At 40.8% G+C, this 17,606-nt stretch overlaps 1 protein-coding gene across 13 annotated transcripts in view; it reads left to right on the forward strand.

Moving 5' to 3' along the window:
• Positions 1–17,606, forward strand: part of SPIDR (scaffold protein involved in DNA repair) — a 584,775-nt gene that overhangs the window by 530,543 nt on the left and 36,626 nt on the right. For 11 of the 13 annotated variants that reach the window (XM_025870570.2, XM_025870572.2, XM_025870571.2 and 8 more), the window contains 3 exons: positions 12,856–12,943; positions 14,121–14,264; positions 14,357–14,416. In XM_025870570.2, the coding sequence (XP_025726355.2) occupies positions 12,856–12,943; positions 14,121–14,264; positions 14,357–14,416 (292 nt within the window). The remainder of the gene's footprint in view (positions 1–12,855; positions 12,944–14,120; positions 14,265–14,356; positions 14,417–17,606) is intronic. The other 2 variants (XM_025870573.2, XM_073892748.1) reach the window with 1 other exon arrangement.

A 17,606-nucleotide genomic window follows, 5' to 3' on the forward strand; every position in this document is an offset into this window, starting at 1 on the left:
GAGAGAGAGAGAGAGAGAGAGAGAGATTTCCTGCTAAGGTAGAACAGAAACTTGCAAAGAACGTGTTCTATACAAAATTGTGCTAGTTAATATTTTTATATCTCAAATCTTGAAGAAAGAGTTGATATTAGGAAGAACATTTTTAAATATAAGTAGTAGATATCTTGTTAAATGTGAAGCATTCCAGAGTTACAAATTTATCTTACATAATTATAGCAGTTTAATCAGTGATTGAAAGGAACAGTGCAAAAGGCTTAATTTCAGGTGTATATTTAATTTACTTTTTTCAGTTTCTCCAGCTATCTATAGTTTGAAAAGTACCTTCCTGAAATTCTGTGGACTAGCCTTGGAAAATGTTATTCCCTGGATTTATAAAGTATTTGTGGGATATTCTTAGTGGAGAAATGTCTCTGTGGTCAAAATGCCTGATTTGATGCCCTTGCTAGCTACGCAACCTAGGGGTTGGTACGTCCCAGCAGGGGAATGGCTAGAGGGCTGTGTGAGTACGTGTGTACAGGTGCTGAGGTCCGGGCCCAGCTAGCGGTACATTTGCAGTGAATACAACCATCCCAGCAGTATTACTGAAAAGCTGTTTTATAGTATGCATTCTGTTGTTTTCAGTATCTTTCTCATCACCAGAAAAGGTTTAAATCTGAAGTCATTCCTTGAAATTCAGCCATCAGTCAGAACAGCCTATTTCAAAAGCTGTCCATGTCTTTATATAGATGTTTAGGTAAACTCAGGTGAAAATGATGTCTTTTTCTTAGTATTCATGTTCTCCTTAGCTTCCATAAGCACTGGGCATCAGCACACATACAGCCTCTATCTCAGAGTTCATGGCAGACCTGTGCAGGGTCATGGACTCACTCCCATGGGTCAGCAGCATGCCTGGCTCACCTGGGGTGTGGGGGCGCCAACAAGGGGAACACAGAGCTAGTGCCACACATCCTGCCTGTCTTGACTTAGGAAAAGGAAGAGCAGGCATTGTAAAAGAAGGGTGTTAAGGATTGTCTAGCTTTGCCTAGCATCTCTCTCCTCTTTTCTCCCAGCCCTCGTACTGCTTATTGGGTCCCGTGTAAGCTTTCTAAGTAGAGATGACAGCATCACTGTTTGCAGAAGTCCCCAACCTTTGGTTTTCTGGAAGTTTTTATATTCGTTTGGGTGAGAGCTTCTAGGAAAGGGAAGAAAGATGATGTTTGTAGCAAAATCATTAAGCAGAACTGAAGAGGATGTAACACTGGACTTATTTCAGGTCAGGGTTGGAGGTCTCCTTGCTGGAGATCCTTGTCTTAAGTTAGTTATACTTTTCAAATATCAACTTTATTGAGATTCTGTTTTCACACCATAAAACTTACCCTTCTAAAAGTATACAGTTTAGTAGTTTTTATATTCACAAAATGTGTGACCATCATTACTGTCTCATTTCAGAACATTTTTATCACCCCAAAAAGAAACTCCATACCCATTAGCAGTTGCTTCCTATTCTCTCCAGCCCCAGACAAACACTAATCGCTTTCTGTCTCTGGATTTGCATATAGTGAACACCTCATATAAATGGAACCATATATTCTGTGGTCTTTTATGCCAGTTTTTTGTACTTCGCATAATGTTTTTGTGGTTCATCCATGTTGTGTCATGTAGCAGTACTTCATTCCTTTTTATGGCTGCCTGATACTCCATTATATGGATATACCAGATTTATTTATGTATTCATCAGTTGATGGACATTTGGCTTGTTGCCACTTGCTGACTATCATGAGTAATAATAACTGCTGTGAACACTCATATACAATTTTTGCTTGGACCTAAGTGCTCAGTTCTCTAGGGTAGATTCCCAAGATCAGGATTGCTGGGTCACTGCCAAACTATTTTCCAAAGTGACTGCCCCAGGTTACCATCTCACCAGCATAATGATACATTTTAAATCACTGGTTATCTAATCTTATTAGGATCTCAAGGTTTCCATGGCTCCTATCAATTTGTTAAGGATCTCCTGGGCCATCTAGTAATGTCTTCTCTAGTAGACCAAACCCTTTTTGAAGGAAATACATTTCAGTATCATAACAAAAGCTTATTTAATTCAAAGTTCTCTTTTGAGTGTAATGAAGATGACATAAAAGGACACAAAGGGATTTAAGCTACCTTCTGGAAGACAGTCTTTTTTCTTCTTAAATTATGTTAAAACTGTATTTATGACTAGCAGAGTCTGATACTAGATTAATTAAACAAGTGTGATTAGACAAAAGAAATTTAGAAACCATAGGTTTCTTAAAAGGAAAGTCAAGGCTTATGAAAAATTCTCAAATGGAAGAGAGAGGGAGAGAGCACAAGCGGGAGGAGTGGGAGAGGGAGAAGCTGGGAGGCTTAGCAGGCTCAGCAGGGAGCCGGACGTGGGGCTCCATCCCAGGAGCTGAGCCACAGGCAGACACTTAACTGACTGAGCTGCCCATGTGCCCCTCATTTAGCTACTTTCAAAAATTTCTTTCTGTGACTTCTTTGACTCTTTAGTTTCACTTTTTTTCTCTCCAGACCCTCATTCAAGTGTAGCCTCCCCTTGCCTGGTTGAGGAATGCCTTGGGGATGAGACCAGTGTCCCCAAGTGTGTATGCACACATCCCTTCTCCCAACCTCTCCAGCACACCTTCCCAGGCAGGACAGGCCAAGGGGCTCTGCCCATGAGGGAATTCCCAGCTTCTCTCCAGCACAGCTCTCCTAGGGCTCTCCTACTACCATTCTGACTGCCAGGATCTACTCGGGTGTTGTGATGCCTGTGCTGTAGTGAATAAGAGATAACTTTGACCCAGATGATACCCAGTCATGAGAAAGTTTTAAAATGTCACCAGATCCTGTTGGGGTGGTTTGATATGGAGTTGGCTTCAGCCTCTTGCCGCTTACTGGTGGTGGCCCCGGAAACCTCTGTGCTCTCCCATGGTGTGGTGTGGGTGTGGCATGGACCCTCTGTAGGAGGTAGCAACACTGCAAGAAAGGGAGCCAGCCCTGCAAGACCACAGGCACCTGGCCATAGGCAGTGGAGGGCACATGTTGGCTGTAAGGCCTCTGAAGAAATACTTTCTTTTTACCTAAGTCTAAACTACCATGTGTTACTAGAAAGGGTAACCTTAAACAAGTCAATTTATTTGCTGTGATTTTTTTTTAATTTTTTTTATTGTTATGTTAATCACCATATATTACATCATTAGTTTTTGATGCAGTGTTCCATGATTCATTGTTTGTTCATAACACCCAGTGCTCCATGCAGAACGTGCCCTCCTCAATACCCATCACCAGGCTAACCCATCCCCCCACCCCCCTACCCTCTAAACCCTCAGTTTGTTTTTCAGAGTCCATCATCTCTCATGGTTCGTCTCCCCCTCTGACATACTCCCCTTTTCTTCCTCTCCTGTTATCTTCTTCTTTTCTTTTTTTCTTAAAATATGTTGCGTTATTTGTTTCAGAAGTACAGATCTGTGATTCAACAGTCTTACACAATTCACAGCGCTCACCGTAGCACATACCCTCCCCAATGTCTATCACCCAGCCATCCCATCCCTCCCACCCCCAACCACTCCTATTTGCTGTGATTTTTATCTGTACAAACAGGGTTGTGATGAAACTTAATATATGTAAAATGCTAAAAACAGTCCTTGGCCTATGATAAAATTACCAAGTAATTATTGGTAGCTGTTATTATGCTTATATCTGGATTTTCAAGAGGGAATACCTTACTAGAAAAGAGGATTTGTTGCCTTCTGGGATTCATAGAGTAGTTTTGATCATCTACAAGTGAGACTCCTCTGCTTATTCTCACACCTGTATTCTTGCACAAATGTTAACAATGGGGGCACCTGGGTGGCTCAGTCGTTAAGCATCTGCCTTCGGCTCAGATCATGATCCCAGGGTCCTGGGATGGAGCCCTGCATCCGGCTCCCTGCTTGTGTTCCTGCTCTCCCTAGCTCCCTCTCTCTCTGTCAAATAAATAAATAAATCTTTTTAAAAAAATGTTAACAATGGTTCTTGCAGGAATAGTCTCCTTAAGACTGCTTCACCTTTGCTGTTCTCTTTGGTACTGACAAGTCATTCACAGTGGTAGTACGGGCAGTTCCTAGAGGTGGGCCTCCTCTCTTGGAGCAAGTGTGCACCCCCCAGCTGCTCCCATCCCCAGGAAGACATCTTCCTCAGGATCCCCATAGGTCTTTCTCAACACTGCCAGTTGGCCTGCTTCTAGAACTACTATATTCTTGTTGAGTGTTGGGCCACAAGAAAGTATAAAGTGATGAGAATTATTATATTACTTATAAGTAACCAGACGCATTGACCTAATTTTACAAAGAATAGAAAGTTGTCTTTACAACTAAAAATAATATTCCTGTCTAAGTTGAACACTATTAGTAATGATTCAGGAATAAGGAAGATACTCTTTCTTAGACTGCACTGTGATTATATCTAAACATACAACTTAAGAGAAATGCCTGAAGCCTGTTATCTTCTTTTTCTTTCTCCTTTAGCTTGTTGTCTTCTGATGGGTAGGAGTTCAGGCACATAGAGCCAGTGCTGTGTGAAGGAAGATGTACAGCCTATGTCTTCTAATGGCAGGTGGCCATCATCCAGTGCATAGAGAAAGACAGACAGACATGAAGGGAAAATGGTGAAGTCAGTCTTAAGCAACATTAAGGCTTAAAGAACAGTTCCAACTTCTTGGTTGCAGAAGCCCTTTATACTCTTCAAAATTAATGAGAACCCAAGGAGATTTTTTTAAATGTGGCTTATATTAATATGTACCATATTTGAAGGGTGCCTGGGTGCCTCAGTCAGTTAAGCATCTGCCTTTGGCTCAGATCATAATCTCAGGGTCTTGGGATAGAGCCCCACATGGGGCTCCCTGCTCAGTGGGGAGTCTGCTTCTCCCTCTGCCCCTCCCCCTCCTTGTGCTCCTGCTCTCTCTCAAATAAATAAAATCTTTTTTAAAAAAAGAGCCTATAGGGGCCCCTGGGTGGCTCAGTCGGTTAAGCGTCTGCCTTCAGCTCAGGTCATGATGCCAGGGTCCTGGGATCAAGCCCTACATCGGGCTCCCTGCTCCACGGGGAGCCTGCTTCTCCCTCTGCCTGCCACTCCCCCTGCTTATGCTCTCTCTCTCTTTCTCAAATAAATAATCTTTAAAAAAATTTAAAAAGAGTCTATAGAAATACTTAGCATATTTGAAATTAAAACTGAAAAAAATAAATATTTATTAGTTCACCTAAAAATCCCAATAATAAACCCATTAAATAATAACATAAATAGCATTTTTATGAAAAATATTTTCTAAAACAAAACTACTTTAGTGAGAAGAGTAGTATTGTTTTATGTTTTGCTGATCTCTTTAATGTCTGGCTGATTAGAATACAAGGGAGTATCATTTTTGCCCTGCGTTCAAACTGTTGTAGTATTATGCATCCTGTGGCCTCTGGAAATCTCCCCTGTGCACTCATTAGAAAGGAAAATAAGGTCTTAGAAAATAGTTCTGGCCTTGAGGGCCACCTGAAAAGGTGTCAGAGACCTCCAGGGGTCACCAAGCCCCACTTTGAGAAACATAGGTCTGAAGTATTCCATTTTTCAGATAATCTGTGTTGCAGAATTCTGAGTACTACTATCATAGTAGGTATGGGGAAATTACCAACTACATGACAAATTTGAGGAACATTTTATACCCAAAATATATGCTTGATTAAAAAAAAAAAATCTCTCTCAGTATGAACTAACTCAGTGGACCATGTTGCTTCTTTACATGTTGCCTTCCTATTATAGTTGACAGCACCACTGGGGTTTAAATCTCCTGGAGCAAATTCCACTCTATCCACACCCAAAAGAAAGTGGTTCAGGCAGTGTTAGATTACCCAGTGAAGACTTGGGAGTAGTAGTTAGATAATACAGTATCAGATGAGGAAAATAGCCACTAAAATAACTCAGAAAACAGGCCTAGCAAGCATGTAGTATCAGTTAATCTAGTATGCAGAGGGAAAAACTTGCCACCTTTACCTTCTTCCAGTGTTCTGGAGGCCATGAACATCTTAGTTTCCCTTACTTGAGTAGTTGGTTTTCCAAATGGCATTAATTATCTACCAGTCAAGATAAATAAGATTGGAGGGTGCCTGGGTGGCTCAGTTGGTTGAGCGACTGCCTTCAGCTCAGGTCATGATCCTGGAGTCCCGGGATCGAGCCCCGTATCGGGCTCCCTGCTCGGCAGGGAGTCTGCTTCTCCCTCTGACCCTCCCCCCTCTCATGCTCTCTCTCTCACTCTTTCTCTCAAATAAATAAATAAAATCTTTAAAAAAAAAGATAAATAAGATTGGATATAATAAGACCAGAGGAAGTCAATCATTCATTGCACCAAAGAATTTATAAAATTCGTGTAAAAATATATAAACTTAGCATTGTTTCAAATGGCAGTGAGCCTGGAACCCCATTTCCTTCCTCATCTATTTGTATATATTTCTGAAAGTCCTCTTTAATATTGTCCCCAGTCACAGTCCTTACTCTCACAGCCTCCTTTCCAATGCCAACCAGAGGGCCTGCTGTTGCTGCCCCAGGACTGACCCCAGTCCTGTTTAACTCGTCATATGACTGAGAGCATTGTGAGTCAGGGGCCAGAGATCTGCCATTCTCAGCCAAAAGTTCTCTAAGTGGATATACCCATTTGGTGTTTTCTGAGCATGCATAGCTTATTCAGTTCAGTGCACCATTCTTGTCCTAGGTTGGGGCACCTTCACTCTTATTAACCCCAAGAGAGGCATCTGAGTGTTGACACCATTTCAGATTCTTATGCCAAATTTATGAGACTTTTTCTGGAGATGCCCTCAAGTTGGTCCCCTCTCGCTGTAACTCTTGTTAGAAAGAGAGGAAGAGTTGGAAACCATTTTTTTTTAAGATTTTATTTATTTGAGAGAGAGCAAGAGAGTGAACATGAGCAGGGGCAGAGGGAGAGGAAGAAGCAGACTCCCCTGCTGAATAGGCAGCCTGACGTGGGGCTCGATCCCATGACCTGAGCTGAATGCAGACACTTAACTGACTGAGCCACCCAGGCGCCCCGAGTTGAAAACCATTTTAAAGGAAATCTCTGATCCCACATCCTGCTTGTGCTTTTGGTCACAGGAATAAGTGTCTTTGAAAAGAGTACATTTTGCATTTATGAGTAGTTGTATCACTAGCTTATTATATGCTAGTACTTTACACACCTAGACTATTTATAAGAAAGTGACGGCTACACAGGATCATCTCTCTACTATCTTTACAACTTTCTGTGAATCTATAGTTAGTTCAAACCAAGTTTTTTTTTAAATCAAATGAATTGCTGATTAAATAGTTTTAAAAAAGCAGTAATAGTTAAATAACTGTGAATTAAATGATACTACTTTTTTGGAAGTTTATTTGAAAGTACCTAAAAATACCAATAATAGCAATAGCAGTTGCCATTTATGCCACACTCAGGCACAAAAGATACATTCTCTCTAGTCCCCACAACCACCCTGGAAACATGTCCACAGCCCATGGCTGGGGGGGTCACAACTAGGCTTAGACCAGACCTGTGTGTGACTAAAGAGGATCCTCTTTTCACTCTAAGACACTTCTCTCCAGTGATTACCACTGTTTTAACAGAGCCCTAACTTTTTGGTTTTCAAGATGGATAATAAAAGTAATACATGTTCTTGGGGTGCCTGGGTGGCTCAGTTGTTAAGTGTCTGCCTTCAGCTCGGGTCCTGATCCCAGGGTCCTGGGATTGAGTCCCGCATTGGGCTCCATGCTCTGCGGGAAGCCTGATTCTCCCTCTCCCACTCCCCCTGCTTGTGTTCCCTCTCTCACTGTGTCTCCCTCTGTCAAATAAATAAATAAAATCTTTTAAAAAACAATAATACATGTTCTTGTTAAAATTTCAGTGTCCAAAAGGCATAAAAGTGAATGTAGGAAAAAAATACTAAGAATTCTTTTTTTTTTTTTTTAATTCATTTGAGACACAGAGATAGAGAGAGAGCACAAGCAGGGGGAGAAGCAGGCCCATGGCGGAGCAGAGAGCCCGATACAAAGTTTGTATCTGGAAGTTACCTTCCAGATGCAAAGTTTCATGTTTCCAAATTTTAGAAAATACATTTATTTAACTTGAAAGCAGAATTGGATTTATAACCCCCCACATTGTTGGGAATGTAAAATGGTACAGCACTGTGTACAGTAGTTTGGCAGTTCCTCAAAAAGTTAAACACAGAATTACCATTCGACCCAGCAAATCACTCCTAGGTTATCTACCCAAGAGAACTGAAAATAGATGTCCACACAAAAACTTGTACATGGATGTTCATAGAGGCAGTTTTCATAACAGCTGAGAAGTAGAAACAACCCAAATGTCCACAAACTGATGAATGGATAATATCCATACCATGGAATATTATTCAGCCAAAAAGGAATGTAGTACTGACACATGTCATAACATGGATGAACCTTAAAAAAATTATGCTAAGTGAAAGAGGCCAGACACAAAAGACCACAAATTATGTTATTCCATTTATTTACAATGTCCATAAAAACAGCGAGTAGATCAGTAGCAAGAGTGACTGCTAATGGGCACAGCAGGGAGTGTATCTGGGATAATATTGGCATGATAAAACATTCTGAAAGTAGTGGTGAAAGTTACACAACTCTATGAATACACTAAAAATCAGTGCACTGTACACTCGAAAAGTATGAATTTTTTCATTTGTGACATATCTCTTTTAAAAATGGGGTTTATACCACCTTCTATGTTCCTATGGTACAGTAAAGAATTTGGGGTGTTCATATTGCATCACATCTCACACAGAAAGGATACCCCTTTTTATGAACTATCAACAGTCCCCGGAGACCCCAATCAAAATACTACTTATTTTTTGTGGTAAATATAATTTTTTACTGTGGTAAAAAATATATATATAATGATATGTACATAACAAAATGTACAAAATGTATTTTAAGTGTGCAGTTTGGTAAATATAATTTTAATATGTGCATGTATCAATGTCTTCCCATTTAAAAAGTACATCTGTTACTATAAATAAAAATGTAGCTATAGAAGCTGCCTAATTTTCTGAGATGTGACCCAAATTTTTCTGCAGATTCATTTCATGTAATCTATAAATTAAGATATATCCTAAGAAATTTATTCTGGCAAAATGACGTTTTCAGATTTTTTAAATCATATTTATAAACCTAATGACTTTATATGTCCTTTTTCTCTATTTTAATTAAATATTTATTTTGTAAACTTTTTTAAAAATTAAAATATAAACTTTTGGTAGCCTCTACCCTGTCAGGCAGCTTGTTTGTTGTTTTAAACAGATTTTAAAAGGATGGCTTTTTTTTTTTTTTAAAGATTTTATTTATTTAACACAGAGAGAGAGAAGGCAGGAACACAAGCAGAGGCAGTGGGAGAGGGAAAGGCAGGCTTCCCACCTAGCAGGGAGCCCAATGCGGGACTCGATCCCAGGACCCTGGGATCATGACCTGAGCCGAAGGCAGACGCTTAATGACTGAGCCACCCAGGCGCCCAAAGGGATGGCTTTTAAGAATGAGTTTCCTATGCAACAAAGTGAAACCTTATGCAAAAATGAATGGTAGGGAATGAACTGAAGTGGGAAGAACAATACACTCTAACTGTGCCAAAAGTTAGCTTCAGCACAAAGTCTGTCCCACTCAGAGGCTGGAGTCATTTGGAGGAACGTGTGTCTTGCCCAAGACAAAGGTTCTAGTTCATAGAGCAATAACAGCCATCTGAATCATATCTATTTTCCACGACAGGAGAGAAGCTGATTTTTTATAAGACTAAGCTTTTTATTTAATGCATAGGGATCCTATATATAAGAGTCTACATTGAAATATAAATTTGTAACCAGTACAAACTTTAAAAAATTAGCCATTAGTAACATCCTCTAAATTAGCATCATTAAATTCAAATAGAACTTTTCTAAGAATATGTTCGTAGTACAGCACTTCTCAAAGATAATTCCAAGGGAACACTGATTTCTTGGGATATTAATAGTGATTACACCAAAAAGGATTTCATGGTTATAAACTGAAGAAACTTCCATTTGTCCAGATTTTACATGTGTCTTTTACACAAGGTTTTCCAGAGTCTACCACTCCAGGGTGTTCTGCTAAGCCACGGATATGCTGCACACCGCAACCCTAACTAACCACAGAACCCTGTCACCATGGTGTTTATGGGACTCCACACAACAGAAACATGTATTGAGTACTTATTCTAAGCATAGAAACCCTCGTAGATGCTGTGCATGCATTATTTATTTCACTCCTAGCAGTAACAGCAGTTACATACTGATCTCTCCCAGTTTTAGAGAAGAGGAGACAGAAGGGCCAGGAATTAAGCAACTTTCTTAAGGTGTCAAAGTACATAACCAGCAGAGCTAGAGCGAGACACAGGTCTGACTCCAAGGCCCATGCTGCACCCACTCCCCGTTAAACAAGGGGCTTGAGTAACATCTTAGCTTTATCTTAGAAATGTAGTCAGGTCTAAGGTGAGAAACACGTTATTTATTGGTGTAGAAAATTGCTGTTTACACTAGAACATTGCATTTCTCAGACTTACAAATAGGAAATGAGCATATCAAAGGTGCTAGGTCTGGGGCGCCTGGGTGGCTCAGTCGTTAAGTGTCTGCCTTCGGCTCAGGTCATGATCCCAGGGTCCTGGGATAGAGCCCCGCATTGGGCTCCCTGCTCAGCGGGAAGCCTGCTTCTCCCTCTCCCACTCCCCCTGCTTGTGTTCCCTCTCTCGCTGTGTCTTTCTGTCAGATAAATAAATAAAATCTTTTTTAAAAAAAGATGCTAGGTCTGATTTCTGCAATGAAGTATGTAGGCACTTGTGATAGTGGGTGTCAGTTATTCATTCACCAAACCAAGTCTTTTTGATCACTTTGTATGAACTGGGCACTACTCTGCAGCAGTGGAAATGTAACTGGGACAAATCCATGCCCATCCCCCGGGGAGCTCACATCAAACAGTGGGAGGATGGAGGAGGAACACGAGTCAGGAGGCATGCTCAGTGAAAAGAAAGGAACCAAGCCGGGAACAGGAAGTCCCGGGCACATGGCAGACAGGGAGCAAGTGGACAGTCCGTGTCCTGTTCTCCCTCCCCCTCACCCAGAGGCACAGTGGACCCACCCAGTTCCTTAGTCTTGGGGAAGGGCAGTGAGAGGTCAAATGAGCTCACCTCCAAACCTTCCCTGACAGCCTTTCCTGACCTTAGTTGGCCCTGGGTCACCCAGCCCTGTCCATCACTCACACAAATAGCTGCAGCAGTGTACTTCTCAGAAATAATCAAGAGGGGAACACCTGGGTGGCTCAGTCAGTTAAGTGTCTGCCTTCAGCTCGGGTCATGATCCCAGGGTTCTGGGATCGAGCCCCACGTCGGGCTCCCTGTTCAGCAGGGGAGTCTGCTTCTCCCTCTGCCTGCCACTTCCCCAGCTTGTGCTCTCTCTGTGTGTCTCTCTCAAATAAATGAAATCTTTAAACACAAAAACAAACAAAAAAAACGAGAGGAAGAGAGTGAATTTTCACTAGGCACTCCTTTTTTAATTCCCTGCCTTTGCTTATTTTTTGTGCTTGATTTTGAGCCAGAACCTGAAAATTCACAGGAATGATACTGAGCTGGGTCTTTGTCACAGGCCACACTCTCCGTGGGCTTCTTCTATTGTAAGTGGTGTAAGAAACCAAAAGGAGGTGGAGAAGTGCTTGAGTCTTGTTCTAGTACATGATTTTCAGGTTCTGAGTTGTTCACTTTTGTTAACTGCCAAATCCTAAGCACCTAAAACAGTACTTGCTATTAAACACTGAAAGAAATAATAATATGTCACATTAATTATTAAGGACACAAGCTTTTTAAAAAGTAAACAACATATTATATATTAATATTGTTGAAACTTAGAGTAAAATCTAAGAAGCCTTTGTGAGCTATTCGTGTATGTGTGCGTACACACACTCATACCTATAGCAACTAAAACAGGATTTTCTCATTGTGGTAAAATGTACATAACACAAAATTTTCCACCTTAACCATTTTTAGTGGCATTGAGTGCATTCAAACTATTGTATATCCATCACTCTCATCCATCTCTAGAATGTTTCCATCTTCCTAAACTAAAACTCCAAACCATTAAACATTAACTGCGCATTTCCCATTCCCTCAGCCCCTAGCAACCACCCTTCTAGTTTCTTTCCCTGTGAATTTGACTGCCCTAGGAACTTCATGAGGTGAATCAAAATATTTGTCCTTTTGTGTCTGGCTATATTCTTTATTTTAGATAATTTGATAAATAGATAATTTTCTTCTTATGTGGGTAACACATACCTGTTTTGGAAAAAGGAAACACATAAAAGCCCAGTGAAGAAAGTGAATATCACTTCTAAGCTCTACTCAGATACCGACTAAAATCATTTTTATATCTTTCAGTCTCCTTTTCCTTTGGCTTATTACATGTGGGTGCATGCGTAGATATACACATAAAGACATTATAATTTGTTGCCTGCTTTTCACTTAGCAAGGTATCAAACATTTTTCCATGTCTTTAAATATTTTCTATGTAACCATTTCAGTGGCTGTATAATACTTCATTGGGAGATGGATCATAATTTAATGAACAATATCCTTCCTGTTTTTGTGCAGTTTCAAAGGCCTGTTGGTCTGTGTGACACTGTCTTCCCCATCTGAATCACCACGCATCCTGAATGGTATCTCCTTGGCATTAGGAATGGTGTCTGTTAGGCAAAACTGCATATGACCAGATCATAAAGAGGCACTTAAGTGATGAATACTATGGACAACATCCTTTCTTTTTCCAGGACAGCAGGGCTTTTCAGTTTGATCGATACCATGTGGCCTCCAGTGATGCCTCTGAAAGCACCTGGCCATGGCCGAGCCTGTGAAGAGGTAAGACACCATCGGAAGAGCTTCCCCTGGTCACTACCTGCTCTGCCCGCTGCTGAGCCAGGCCCCACTCATAGTCCACATCCCTGAAAAGGGGAGGTCCAGGGACTGAGAGCCAGGAGGACAGAGATTCAGTCTTGCTCACCTCACTCCAAAGTCCAAACTCTGGCTGCTTTCTCTGCCTATGCCATTCCATTCTTCTTGTGGTTAATTTACGGCGATGTTTTTAAGCCACAGCCATTGCATGCCATTGCAATAATTAGGGTCTTAGCCTCGTCCTAATTAAGACACAGGATGTTTTCCCCACCACCTCCCAATCACTATTAGAACCAACACTCAGTTACCAATTAGAGCACAAACTCACATAACCTAATAAATAAACTCTGTGGATATTCTTTCAACCACCAGGTGAGCCAGGGATTTCCATTTTCCTGCGGCATCAAATTGTTTATGGTAGTTGCTCACATGTAGCAAAACCGATCAAAATGTGTCCCTTCTTCTTCATCCTTAGTTTTATCCAGCAGACTGACTAGCAGCTGCTTTGGGCCATAGCTCCCAAAGCTAAAAACGGGGAGCTGTCTTGCTTGTGTGGTAGCTGACTTCCTAGCAGACTGCTAAAACTATGACTCTGTACAGTACTAGACCAGGAAAATAGTTGTCAAAAATGCCCAATTCCAACTCTGAGAAACAAACTGAGGGTTTTAGGGGGTGCAGGGGGATGGGTGAGCCCAGTGATGGGTATTAAAGAGGGCATGTACTGCATGGAGCACTGGGTGTTATACGAAAACAATGAATTGTGGATCACTACATCAAAAACTAATGATGTAATGTATGGTGACTAACATAACATAATAAAATTAAATTAAAAAAATAAAATAAAATAAAAATGCCCAATTCTAGATTATTTAAGAGGGAAAAGTTTCTAAATGGTTTTTTCAAGAATACTCTAAAGAATTAATTTTTTAAATGAAGTCTTGAATCCATGGTAAATTCAAAAAGTATCAAAGTTCTTATGCTTGGTCCTAGAGATAAACAACATAATCTATTTCTTATACAACTTTCCAGAGAAATAGAATGCATCTGTGAATAAATACCTATATATTAAAGAGTAGATTTTAATAGTGTATTTGAATCTTTTACTAGCATATTTACGTTCTACCTTTGCCTTCGTTTTAAACAGGTAAAAATTCATGTGCCTCCTCCTAGCTTCTGTTACATCCTCACTGCTCATCCAAATGTGGGACAAATTGAAATAATTGAAGAAGACCCCATTTCTAAGCTTTACCAGCCTCCAGTTCCCCGCTTCTTAAGAGAAATTTTCCAGGTAATATCTGTGTTTCTAATAGGGTCTTTAATTATTTTTACTGTATATGTGTGCTCTGTGGGGTGTTCTAATCATTTTCAATGCCTTTCCAGACTAATGATCTTAGTACCCGTTGCAGTTTCTATGCCAGAGTGATTTATCAAAGACCACAGGTAATTAATCCCTCTTCCTTTCTCTTTCTGATAAGGTGCTATAAAGTTTATTAAAGGATAACCTCTCACCGAAATTAATGGGGTGCTAAATAGAAAAGCATTTTAAAAATCCATTTATGCATGATCCATGCTGAGGCAATTAATCCATTCCTTGTGCAGGTGCAGGCTGCCAGCCACTGTGGTAAGTACTGTGTATGAAACAACCTAGGCATAGCTCACCTGAAAGTTTCTCAGCCCAGCACTGTGAGTTCCTTTCTGGCACAGAGATTGTAGAGAGGAAAGAAAGGAGAGGGAAGAAGGAATCTCAGGACTGAGCTTAGCCCCTGTCAGAACTGTCCAACAACTCTGAGCCATCAATAGGGGAAGGAAGCCCTGCGGCCTCTGGGAGGCCTCAGCAGTGCTGGGGAGCTGCAGCCTAGAGGAGCTGCTAGTTTGCTGCCTTCCCACTCAACAGATCAGCAAGAAGCAGACGAGAGAAAGGGATGTTTTTGGCAAGCTGAACATTTGGTATAAGTTCTGCAAGAAAGAAACCTCTGGTTGACCTTAACTCAGAGAGGAACGTCCATGCAAATCTGTCACCTGAGGTATACAAAACAACCCATTGTTCAATCCTTGTTTTCCTTTTCTCTGTTCACCTTTTAGTGAATTGGTACATCTCCTGAGGAATAAGAGAGTGATTGACATTAGTCAGTCACAGTGCTTCCTGTGAGCCATCCCAGAATGTGGCTCAACAGGCGCAGGGACAGGCCCATAGTGAAGAGGAGGTTCCAGGCACCCGAGGTGTCTCTTACCTTCCAACCCTGAAGCAAACTGAAGGCTGACTGCAAACTCCCTCCCACCCTCACCGTCTGCAGAACGCTCAGTATGTTAAGACATGCTTGGCATCTGGCACACTCCCATTATTCTAACACACATTCCAGGTTGTTGGGCTGTGACATCAGGCAGTGGTTCACTGTGCAGCCGCCATTTACTCTGCAGATAGAATACTGTCCTCAGGGGCAATATACCCCGTGTTCCTGCCCACAGAGCCTCGCCTGCTCAAAGCCCCAGCTGACAGCAGAGTAAAGTAAAAAACAGGTGTCAGATACACCACTGCCCGTCTTGACAATAGCCCCAGTGGAGGGGAGCCCCAGGACAAAGACAAACTGCAGATCATCTGCCTCACTGGATGAAGGAAGCCTGCCTTGTGGCTGGTTGAAAACACTGATACCCTCCTGTCCCAAGTTTTCTGCCAAGAAATATGCTTCCACTAACATAGGTGCAGCCTGCCAGCAAGTATGGGTTTCGGTGGGTGTATGTACCAAAGAATTGGTGGTACTTAGGAAGTGTAGGGGCTTGGAAGCCAATGGAACAGATTCCTCAGTGCACTAAAATTTTCTACCTCCTGTATTCTGTTTTTGTGGAACAGAGAATCACCAGAAACCAACTTCCTCAGGGAGAAATTGAAATAAGCTAAGTCCCAGGGCCACTGTGTGGTCAAGTCAATCACCTATACACTCTACAGTAACAGTTGACTTTAAGAATGGCACAGTGAGTCACTGCAAGAACCTGAGTCATCAAAGAAGATTCCGTTGTATTTCCATTATACAAATGGCTAATCATGCAAGTGAAAGACATATTTTTTGTATTTAACTTTTTTTATTTTTTAAGTTATATTTTATTTTATTATGTTATGTTAGTCACCATACAGTACATCATTAGTTTTTGATGTAGTTTTAAAGATTTTTAAGTAATCTCTACACCCAGCCTGGGGCTCAAACTTACAACCCCGAGATGAAGAGTTACATGCTCTCTACTAACTGGGCCAGCCAGACACCCCCTTAACTTTTATTTTGAATACAATTATTCTAACTTTTTAGATTCATAGTAATTATAGATTCACAATAGACTTCAAAGAAATATATAGTGTACACCGTCTCCCATACTAACACCCCATGCCCACAATAGCCACCATACAACACCCAAACCAAGAAACTTGACATCAGCACTGATCTGGTGTCATCATTATAATTATGTTATTTCGTGATTGTTACACAAATGAAACCATGCAGTATATATCAGTGTTGTTTCCTAGGCCAGCTGCACAAAGTACCAAAAACAAGATTGCTTAAAACAACAGAAATTTATCATTTCACACTTGTGGGGGCTAGAAATCTGAAATCAAGGTGTCAGCAGGGCCATGCTCTCTATGACAGCTCTGGGGAAAATCCTCCCTTGCCTCTTCCAGCTTCTAGTGTTTGAAAGCAATCCTTGGCCTTCCTTGGTTTTATATATACATCACCCCAGGCACATGGCCATCTTCACCCTCTGTGTCTTCATGTGGTCTTACCTCTGTAGATCAGTGTCCAAATTTCCTTTTTTATAAGGACACCAGTCAGATTGGATGAGGGCCTGCTGTCATGGTTTCATCTTGACTTGGTTAAATTTGTAAAGACCTTATTTCCAGATTAGGTCACATTCTGAGGTACTAGAGTTAGGACTTCAATTGATCTTTTTGGAGGGACACAGTTTAACCTGTAACAGCTCCTTTGGGAGCTATTTGGTTGTTGTTGTTGTTGTTGTTGTTGTTGTCTTTAGAGATTCATCTAGAGAACTAATGATGTTGAAAATCCTTTCATATATTTATTTGCCATCTGTATAACTTCTTTGGTGAAAGGTCTATACATGTCTTTTGCCCATTTTCTGTTTGAATTATTTTTTTGTTTACTGCTGAATTTGGAAGTTCTTTATATATTCTATATACAAAGCCTCTGTCAGATATATGATTTGCAAATATTTTTCAGGGTCTGTAATTTGTCTTTTCATCCTTTCAACAGGGGTTTTGCAGAGCAAAGTTTTTCATTTTTATGCAGTCAAATTTATTAACTTTCCCTCTTACAGATCATGCTTTTGTCATAAAGGCAAGTCAAGCCTTTTTGCCTAGTTTTAGGTCCCAAAGTTTATCTTTTATGTTCTTTTCTGGAAGATGTATAATTTTACATTTGAGTCCATGCTGCATTTTGAGTTGATTTTTTTAATAAAGTATGTAGTTTAGGTCAAGGTTCCCTTTTTTTGCCTGTGGATGTCCAGTTGTTCCAGCATTATTTGTTGATAGGCCGTCCTTCCTCTGTTGAATTGCTTTTGCAACTTTGTCAAAATTATTGGGCATTTTTGTGTGGAACAGATCTATTTTTAATAAAATTTTAACAAT

Source organism: Callorhinus ursinus, unplaced genomic scaffold (assembly GCF_003265705.2).
Source record: "Callorhinus ursinus isolate GAN/ISIS: 27379988/994484 unplaced genomic scaffold, GSC_fseal_2.0 scaffold5, whole genome shotgun sequence".
Lineage (NCBI taxonomy): Eukaryota > Metazoa > Chordata > Mammalia > Carnivora > Otariidae > Callorhinus > Callorhinus ursinus.